At 56.1% G+C, this 9,800-nt stretch overlaps 1 protein-coding gene across 2 annotated transcripts in view; it reads left to right on the top strand.

Moving 5' to 3' along the window:
* APPL2 (adaptor protein, phosphotyrosine interacting with PH domain and leucine zipper 2) overlaps nt 1-9,800 on the top strand; it is a 62,816-nt gene that overhangs the window by 47,562 nt on the left and 5,454 nt on the right. For both annotated transcript variants that reach the window (XM_030885314.2, XM_045290219.1), the window contains exons 9-18: nt 797-879; nt 2,029-2,187; nt 3,607-3,795; nt 4,375-4,417; nt 4,527-4,583; nt 4,682-4,770; nt 5,667-5,825; nt 5,994-6,046; nt 7,836-8,010; nt 9,479-9,515. In XM_030885314.2, coding sequence (XP_030741174.1) covers nt 797-879; nt 2,029-2,187; nt 3,607-3,795; nt 4,375-4,417; nt 4,527-4,583; nt 4,682-4,770; nt 5,667-5,825; nt 5,994-6,046; nt 7,836-8,010; nt 9,479-9,515 — 1,044 coding nt within the window. The remainder of the gene's footprint in view (nt 1-796; nt 880-2,028; nt 2,188-3,606; nt 3,796-4,374; nt 4,418-4,526; nt 4,584-4,681; nt 4,771-5,666; nt 5,826-5,993; nt 6,047-7,835; nt 8,011-9,478; nt 9,516-9,800) is intronic.

Below are 9,800 nucleotides of genomic sequence, written 5' to 3' on the forward strand. Positions count from 1 at the left end.
CTGAGTTCAACTCGCTTCCATGGAACAGTTAATACACTGGAAGTCCTTCAACTCGAGGGCTGTTGGGTCCAAGGTCAAGGAAGCAGACAGCTGAGTCTTCCCTTGGGCAATGCAGGCAGTCCAGCCACAGGCAGCAAACAGCAGGTTGGGTCAGCAACAGTCAGCAGCTCAGAAGCTTAGTGAAGCAGGCCCGGATGGGATATTGAACTCAAGCAATTCAAGCCGACAGGATCTACCAGCTCAAGCGATGTACACACCAGCATCACGGCAAAGCAGGTCTCAATGGAACCTCAAGCTCTAGCAACAGGCTCCATAGTTGACTTGTCTCACAGGTAGTGTAGCTCACAAGGTGAGGCAGAGAACTAGCTAAAGCAGCAGTACACTGGTCCAATCACCAGATAGCAAGAGAGACGGGCAGGCCTTGCCAAGCCATTTACCTCTTTGCCCTCCAATCAAACTGAGACCTGATTAATCCCACATGTTCCTACTGGCCAGGTTGGCACAATAAACCTACCTATCACACTCCCTCACCCCAGCAACTAGTGAGGGACCTGGTGTACGCCCAGAAATAACTTAGATGTTATTCCTGACACTAGCAGGCTCTCAGTGAGCTAGTAGCGGGGTGTCATGGTCCCCAGCCCCTTGCCTTGGTGCCTAACAGCTGCCAGCAATGATGGTGGGAGTGACGGGGGTGGAGCCTGGTGGAGGTGCAGCAGCGCCCACCTGCCCAGCAAATGGATTCGTGGATTATGTCTGTAAGATGATACTCACTTCCACTCACATTTGTATCTTTCAGATTAATTTCTTTAAGAAGGGAGCAGAGATGTTTTCCAGAAATATGGATGGCTTATTATCCTCCACTGCAGACATGGTGCAAAGGTAAAGCTGCCCTTTGCTGAGTGGGGGCAGGTGGGTGTGGGAGGCGGTAAGCCTGAGGGTGGCACAGAGGTGGCCCCGCCCCCACCTGAGCTGCCCCAGTATGGATGTTGGTGGTTCAGGATGGAGGAGCAGCCATCTCTGCCATGCTGCCCTGTGGGGGGCTCAGCCCCTTCAACTGTACAGGCTGCGTGTCAGAGTGCACGTTCCCAGGCCAGTGTGCCCAGAGAGCCGCTCTCCAGTGCTCCCAGGGGTCCCCAGCCTCCCTACCAGTGTCAGAAATGCCTGCTGGCCCAAATCGAGGAGGCTTCAATGGGATACAGACCATAACGTGGGGTTTCCGAGAGAATTTCGCCACGCACCAGTCCACACTTCCCTGCCACAGAACCCCGAGAGAAAACTCCAGTGAGCTCCCTTGGAGGTCACCGGTGGACGGGTGGCCCCGAGGCTCCGTCCAGCTTCTGTCTGAGCTCTTGTGATGTGGGGCGGGAGGCCACAGGGAGGGGTCACCTAAGGCAGATTGTCCTCGGGGCTTTATCCCCCTCCCCCACGACTGCCCCGGGTGGGCCAGCCAGTGGGCCGCATGTGGTGTGGAAAGGGCAGCTGCTATCTCAGGCCCAAAGCTTCCAGGTTTTCCACACGAGAGCCAGGGGCTAGCATCCCCTGAACCTGGACAGTGGCCCACTTCCCCGGCCCCTGCAGTCTGAGCCTTGTCAGGGGACACGCGGTGCCCTCAGCTTTGTGGCTGCATGTTCTGATCACATCCTGGTCTTTCCTCTCTCTCCGGGGCTGGCTCCCCTACTCTGCCGAGACGGAGAGGTGGGTAGTGGCAATTGAGGGTCGCCTCGGGCGTTTCTCACCTGTCATCTGCGTGAGCAGTCCGGGCACGGGTAGCACATTGTCAGCTGCTTCGCTGTGTAGCCGGCTTCCTGCATATCCTGCGGTGTTCCCTAAGATCAGCAATTAAGGAAATGCTTCCAGTAATGCGCGAGGAGGAGGGGACCTAAGTTAGGGAACAGAGGGTAGCAGCCCCATCTATCCGCCCCCAGCCGCCTCGCTCAGCCCCCAGGGCTGTTCCGCCTAGGGGGAGCACAGGCAGGGGAATGGTTTTGCCCACTGCTTCTTAGCCGACCCGGCTCCTCCTGTCTCAAGCATCCAGGTAGAGCTGGAAGCCGAAGCCGAAAAGATGCGGGTGTCCCAGCAAGAGCTGCTCTCTGTGGATGAGTCCGCCTACACCCCAGACTCTGACGTCGCCGCGCCACAGATCAACCGGAACCTCATCCAGAAGGCTGGCTACCTGAACCTCAGAAAGTGAGATGGCACTGCAGCCTCTTCCCAAAGCAGCTCCCCAGCCCCCTGAAAGCTTGAGGGTGTGGGGGCAGGCGGGGAAGCCAGTGCAGCCCAGCACCACGCCTGCCCGAACACTGGGGGCCTGGGGCCCCAGAGACACAGGCCTGCAGAAGTCCCCAGGCCCGTGGACGGCGGGACACTGCAGGCTCCCTGTCCTGGTGCTCCCTGGCCAGGTGTAAATAGCCACCCCTAGCTGCTGTCCTCTGGGACCAGAGGGCAGTGCAGTGAGGACCCACCACCAGGGCAAGGGTCTCAGGGCCAGAAGCTTCCAGATGGACTGAGAGCCACACAGGAAGGGTCACATACATGACACGCTTGTCTTCAGATGCCCATTTTGAAAGAAAGGGATGGCCCGTGTCGTTGCTCTTGGAAGCAGAGAGGGAACCTGAGACAGGCGGTGAAGGCGCCGACGTCGGTGCCGGGCCCTCGGCTGGGGTGGCCTGGGTTTCTGCATCCGTGCAGTGGAGCTCGCAGTTGCACTTCTGTCATACATTCATTCCCAGCAGGCAGAAGCACTCCGACTTAGCTGGCCCGTACTTTTAAAGGCTTGTAGTTAGAGGAGCAGGAGACCCAGTGCCAGACAGGGTCGTTTGTACAAGAGACACATCCGGGCACATAGTGGGAACCCTCCAGTTCAGGAGACTTGGAGAAGACCTTACCAGAGTGTGGAGCACCACAAAGTCTATAAACTTAGGAGCCCACAAGCCAAGGGCTCCCCTGGAGCGGTGGTCCTCAACCTTCCTCATGCTGCGACCCTTTCATACAGGTCCTCATGTGGTGGTGACCCCCCAGCCATGAAATTATTTTCGTTGCTGCTTCATCACTGTCATTTTGCTGCTGTGATGAATCGGGCGACCCCTCCCTGTGAAAGGATCATTCGACCCCCAAAGGGGTCGCGACCCACAGGTTGAGAGCTGCTGCCCTAGAGCTATGTAGGGGCAGGTTTCCTGGGCCAGTGACAGAATTCCCCTCCTGTCAGCAGCCTACATACGGAACAAGCATCCTCTCCAGTGGAACAAAGTAGGATCTGGGGCGAGCGCTGTGGGCCCAAGTGCCCCTGGTGGCAATCTAGAATCAGAGCAGTCCGGATCCTGTCTTTGAGAAGCCAGTGCCCTTCAGGGGGGCGGCTGCTCCTCGTGGGATGGCCTTGACCCAGCTCAGGCGGGCGGCTGGCCTGTCTGGTGCTGGGCCCGGACTGGCACACCCCACATCATCTCCCAGGTCGCTCAGGCTAAGGCAGGCCACTTCTGCTGCCCTGTTAGTGGTTCTCAAGGCTGCTTCCCTTTCGCATGAAGAAGCACCTTGCCAGCATGCCCCCGCACCCCAGGACCAGGCAGCAGGCCTCGTGCTAACAGCTTTTTCTCCACCCGATGCCTTCAGTAAAACAGGGCTGGTCACCACCACCTGGGAGCGACTGTACTTCTTCACCCAAGGCGGGAACCTCATGTGTCAGCCCAGGGGCGCCGTGGCGGGGGGCTTGATCCAGGACCTGGACAACTGCTCAGTGATGGCAGTGGACTGCGAGGACCGGCGATACTGCTTCCAGATCACCACCCCTAACGGAAAATCGTACGTCTTACGGGACGGCTTTGGGGGGACAAGTGCCCAGGGATTTCTGCACCAGCTCTGCCTGGAGACCAGGGAACCTCCAGGAGCCTGGTGCCTGTGCTTGTAAGCAAGTGCACGCAGACCCTGTGGAGTCCACCCTGTCTTGGTTAAGCCTCCACAGGGTTTTGGAAAATCCCCTGGGGTCAGTGAGGATGGGCCTGGCTACGGAGTCCACTTTAGGCTAGAGCAGGGGCCGGGAAACTTCACAGACAGGAGAGCTATCTTGCCCCTCACAACCAATTAGAAATCATTCGAGAGCCATAAGCATAGTTTCACAAATGAAATCTCCCCTCTCTGAATAATACCCTGTAAACGAAACGATAATAGTGTTCATTTTCAACTGCACTTCAGAGCCACACCTGTGCTAGCTCAGGACCCCCACCCCCACCCCTTTCTCCCTTTGTACGGGAGGAAGCTGACAGGCTTTGTCCACGGTGCACCCAGAAGTGGGGGGCCATGTTCACGCTGCCTCCCCTGCGGCCCCCACCTGAGCGCGGCTGCTGTGGGCTCAGGAGCACTCACTGCCGCATGTCCTTCCAGGGGAATCACGCTCCAGGCAGAGAGCAGAAAGGAGAACGAGGAGGTAAAGCTTGCCCTCCTTCCTTCCTTCCTTCCCTCCTTCATCCGTTCCCCTCCTGGCCCGGCCCAGCGGACGGGCCTGGGCTCACTGCGTTCTCGCCGTGTCCCCCCAGTGGATCTGCGCCATAAACAACATCTCCAGACAGATCTACCTGACGGATAACCCGGAGGTAACCTCCGCCCGCCTGCCTCTCCCTTTCCCCTTCCCTCCGGACGGTCCGTCAGGGCCCGCTCCGGGACTGAGCATGCGCCTCCCGTGGCTTCTCAGGCCGTGGCCCTCAAGTTGAACCAGACGGCGCTGGAAGCCGTGACGCCCGTCACAAGCTTCGGGAAAAAAGCAGGAAGCACGTCCCCCAGGTAATTACGGGCCAAGGGACAGCTAGCTTGTGTGCAGCTGGGGCTGCGTAGGACTTGAACACAGCTGCTCTTTCACACACCCCCAACCCAGCCCAGAAACACTGCCCACGGCCAGGAACGGGAGAGAGCCCCCTGGCTTTGCCTGGCCAGGGACGGGCAGAGCCAGGTCCCAGACCCATTGACTCCAGTCGGGGGCGTCTAGTCAGTGCTCCCTGCCCCCGCCAGGCCAGCATCACAGCTCTGCCAGGGACAGACCACACATGGGGGCCTGGTACTGCCCAGGCCTAGCCTGCACACAGTGATTTTTTTTCGTATGCATATTTATGTTGTATTTGTACATGTTTCTTCCTATGGCTACAGTTGCCTTAATTGTTCCTTTAATAACTCTGTCCCAGCGTTTATGTTTGGCTCCATAGGACGCTGCCGTGGGTTTGCTCTCCTGCCCTCTGCTGGCTGTGCTCACGCAGCTTTGCGCTGGTTTTGATGGCTGCTTGAGGGTCTAGTTCAGGAAGCCCCCCTCCTGTCTTGATGGCATTTTCCCTTTGCTTTATTAGCAGAGGAGTCCTGGGGGCATAGTGGTTATGCATTAGGCTGCGCTATGCAAGGTCAGTGGTTTGAAACCGCCGACAGCTCTGTAGGAGAAAGATGAGGCTTTCTGTTCACTGCCATCTAATCAATACTGACTTGGGGCAACCTTCCAGGGTCAGCTCTGAGTCAGCATTGACTGGACGGCAGTGAGATTACTTGCAGAATGGATTGGGGAACTGGCTGAAACCATCTCCCTTTGACTTTTATCTGTAAACGTTGCACTAGCGTTTAAGATACAGAGGTGTCATTAGAAGGAGTAAGGGTGAGAGAGATTTGTTGGTTGGATTTTCTCTTCTTCTGCACTCTAGTCAGAGCGTGAGACACTCGGAAACAGAAAATGACAAGATCTCGCCCAAAGCCGCGGCTGGTGCTCCTGAAGCGGAACAGCTGATTGCCCCAGGAACCCCGATCCAGTTTGACATTGTGCTTCCCGCCACAGAGTTCCTGGATCAGAACAGAGGCAGCAGGTAAGGCCCAGGGAGCCGGGAGTGCAGACTTGGTGTCTCCTGGAAATGCGATCAGGCTTGTCTTCTTAAAGACTGCTGCCCTGGGACTGCCAGCCCCAGGGGTCGGGCGCCATGTAAGCGACTGCCCTGACGAGGTGACTCTGGCTGCCCCCCCCCCTCCCCTCCTAGGCGGATCAACCCATTCGGTGAAACTGAGGAGGAAGCATTTCCAGAAGCTGAAGGTAAGGGGCCGGTCTGTACAGCACGGCAGCCAGCGCTGAAACAACACCCAGAGCCTGCATTGAAATGATGCCCCACAGGTGCGGTGTTCTCAGGAAAACACCAGGGAAAGCAACAAGGTTTCCCACCCCAGCCCCCGGGCTCCCTCCAAATAGAGCCCATACACATTGTAACTCCTTGAGAGAAAGGTTGCCCAATCAAATCCCGAGGTCCTGTTACTGCAGAAGGCAGATGAAAGAGGACGAGATGTCTCAAGAAGAAGTGCAGTCCTGGTGGTGAGCTGTGAAGGTGGGTCTCTCAGTAGGAGACCAAGACTGCAGACAATAGCTCATTCTTGCACTTGACGAGGCCATGACTCACCGGAGTTCAAGTCGCTCAGCGCCTGCTGTCTGAGCTACATTCTTACACGTACACAGGGCCCTCTGAGCACAGCCTATTCCCGGCCAAGGCAGCTGAGTAGCCAGAAGCTCTGGGAAGATTCACTTGGATACACCTTCATTGCGGGGGCCTGAGGGCATCGGAGTGAATTGTGCTCTGCTTACTTTGATTTCAAGACGAAACGAGAGCTGGCCCTGTGGCCTCACAGCAATGGGGGAAACTGTGCACAATGTTCATGTGAGTCCTGCCTCCAGTCTGGGTGCTCCACCTATATGTGGTCGACTCTCGAGTCATCTGAACACATTAGGGACCCAGCAGAGTCAGATGGGCTCATCAGAAGTCTGCCTGAGTGTGGAAGTGCCCACTGATGGCCGCGTGCGCCAAAGGGAGGATCAGGCCAGGGATGTTGTGGTCACGAAGCGTGTCAGTTTGGGTAACGAGGGAAACAAATCCCCAGAAACTCATGTATGTATACAAGAGAGAGTGTTGTCCAAGCACATATGTCCGACACCGATCCACAAAGTCGTCCTCAATCTCACAAAGCACGCAGTGACGCCAACTGCAGGAGGAAAGCCGAGTCTGAATGTGTAAGCATTCAGCGCTGGCAGGGGTCTCCACACAGCACCCAGGGTAGGTGCTGTGGCTTCTCCTCAGGGAGGTCTCACAGGAAGTGAACCCTGCCAGCTGAAGCAGGGAACTGGTTAAGGCAGCTGCACCCTGGTCCTACCATCAAAGAGCAAGAGATCTGAAAACTAGAAAGGTGAGGCTCACTGAGCCATTTATCTCTCCGCCCTTCAATTAATCCCACATGCGTTTATTGGCCAGGTTGGCACAATAAATTTTAACTATCTCACCAAATTTAGTCGGCTTATTTGGCACTGCCAGGCCCCCACTGGATCTCATGCTTTCATGATGGCAGTGGGCAGAGCACTCTGAGAGCTTATAAACCATCACTGCCCATGTGTGGTAATGTGCATACATTGAATGAGACCCAATGGCAGGTTTTACTTTCTGCAAAAGCATTTTTTTTTATAAGAGGACTTAATGAATGAGGCAAAGAAGTGACAGGTCTGTGGCCAGTCGCTAGGCTGGAGAAAAGTCCTTCGCATCAGAGAAGAGGTAAGATAGAGGGTCATCCAGGTAGTCGCCTGGAGCCTTAGTGCTGAAAGGGTGCTCGGGTGGCCCTGCCATCTTGCTTTCTCCCCTCAGAGGTGAGGACAAGGTTGCCTTTCTGGTCCAAGGAAATCATTCTCTTTAGAAAAGTCCTTAGGGGGGAATTCCTTAGGAAAGACCTCCTTAGGAAGCAAGCAGACCGCCCCTCCCGCTTCTCTGCTCAGACCCGCATACCTGGCACAGGTACACACCCACAACAGGCAGGACGGCGGGGTCTGAGCAGACGGCGGTCTCTTGCAGATTCTCTGCTGCAGCAGATGTTCATTGTGCGGTTTTTGGGGTCCATGGCCGTGAGGACAGACAGCACCACGGAAGTGATCTACGAAGCCATGAGACAAGTCCTGGCAGCCCGGGCCATCCACAACATCTTCCGCACGACCGAATCCCACCTGATGGTAACCAGCCAGACCCTGAGGTACAGCCCGGGCCGTTGCCTTCGGCATCACCACGTGTCCCTGCCAGCCATTCACGCAGGAAAGACACGTCGCAGCCACGCTCAGCTGCCCCTCCACACCCACGAGGGTAACCAGTCCCAAGCCAGAAAGTGACAAGTGGTAGCAAGATGTGGAGCAATGGGACCCCATCTGTTGGTGGTAGGGACGTAAAATTGGAAACCGTTCAGGGGTCTTCAAAAAGTTAAACCCAGAATTGTGGTTCTACGTTGAGCTGCTAGCTGCAGGGTCAGCAATTCGAAATCAGCTCCCCTCCAAGGGAGAGAGTTGGGGCGCCCCATTCCCGCCAAGAGTCACTTACTCAGAAACCCACAGGGCAGTTCTGCTCCGTCCTGTAGGCTCGCTCTGAGTCAGCACGGACTCCGTGGCAGTGAGGTTGCTTGTTTGTCAGCTTTCTGAGGCCCAAAGACCTAACAACGGGCGTTCAAACCAGCACTGTTGCACAGGTGTGCGAGGCCGCACTAGTTACAGAAGATGGACACACAGCCCCCATGTCCGTCAAGAAATGCATGAGCAGAGCGTGGTCTATCCATTACTCGGGAATCTCCCTCAGTCGGAAGAAGGAATGACGCACTGAGCCATGCCAGGATATGGAGGAGCCTTGCAAATACCACGTTAAGTCAAAAAAGCCAAGCACAGAAGGCGTCGTAGTGTGTGGTTCTGTTTGTGGGAAATACCGAGACTAGACAGGTCCGTAGGTACGGCAGCTTCCTGGCTGCTGCCATGGGTTGGGGGAGAGGAGTGAACACCAGTCCACCTGCACTAAACAGACATAATTTTGGACCGTTTCAGCAAAATGCCTTCATCAGCCTCTCACCCCTCCCCAGTAATTGAAATCGAGAGTGCTGAATCCAGAAGAGAGGGTTGAGGCAGCACTTGAGAGGGAGCACCAAGCGCCCGTGAGTACTTGTGGACACGGAGGCGGAAGCTGGCCTGTCCACGTGAGACCGCAGAGCTGTGGAGAGTTAAAATGCTCTCGCTTCTTCGTAAGCACAGACTCGACCCCCTCTCGGCCGCCGAATGGATTCCATCTCACAGCAGCGCCGGGGGACAGAGCAGAACTGCCCCTGTGGGTTTCTGAGGCTGACACGATGGGACCAGAGTCAGAGTGGTTTCCAACTGCTGTCCTTGCAGTTTCCAGCTCAGCGCCACCGGGGTACACATGGAGCAAAATCCGTTCTAATATTTGCGCAGTCTCCTGTTTAAAACACCCCGCCCGAGCTTTCGTGCACGGGTCAGCCAACCCAGGGCCGTGGTGCGGCTCCCCATGGGCGGCCCCCTGCAGCCTTCTTGCCTCACCCTCACCCAGGTGCTTCCATCGGCACGTTCAAGGGGCCACCAGTGTGATTTCACCAAGAGCTTCCACAGAGTCCCCTAAGAATCTTAAGTTTATCCAACCTTCGTGATCTAACTAATCTCTCAAAATTTCAGGCTGATCGATCCTCAGACTCAAGTTACAAGGGCCAACGTAAGTACGCACGTGCTGGCTCATTCCAGCAAGTGCTCCTTAGCACCCTCTGGCTCCGCTTCTAGCCCAAAGCAAGCGCTTCATTCAGACTTGGCTAGTTAAATGGCTGTCACTCATACTACTTTTTTTCTAAAAAGACTATTATTGGGGGCTCTTACATCTCATCACAATCCATACATTACTCCAGTGTGTCATTCTGTTCCTGATACCCGCTCCCCATTTCTTCCCCCTCCCTACCCCACCCCCCCTCCCTCCCTCAAAACCCTTGATAAGTTATAGATTATT

Source organism: Echinops telfairi, unplaced genomic scaffold, assembly GCF_000313985.2.
Source record: "Echinops telfairi isolate 266 unplaced genomic scaffold, ASM31398v2 ScPeMD7_2;HRSCAF=8, whole genome shotgun sequence".
In the NCBI taxonomy this organism is placed as follows: Eukaryota; Metazoa; Chordata; class Mammalia; order Afrosoricida; family Tenrecidae; genus Echinops; species Echinops telfairi.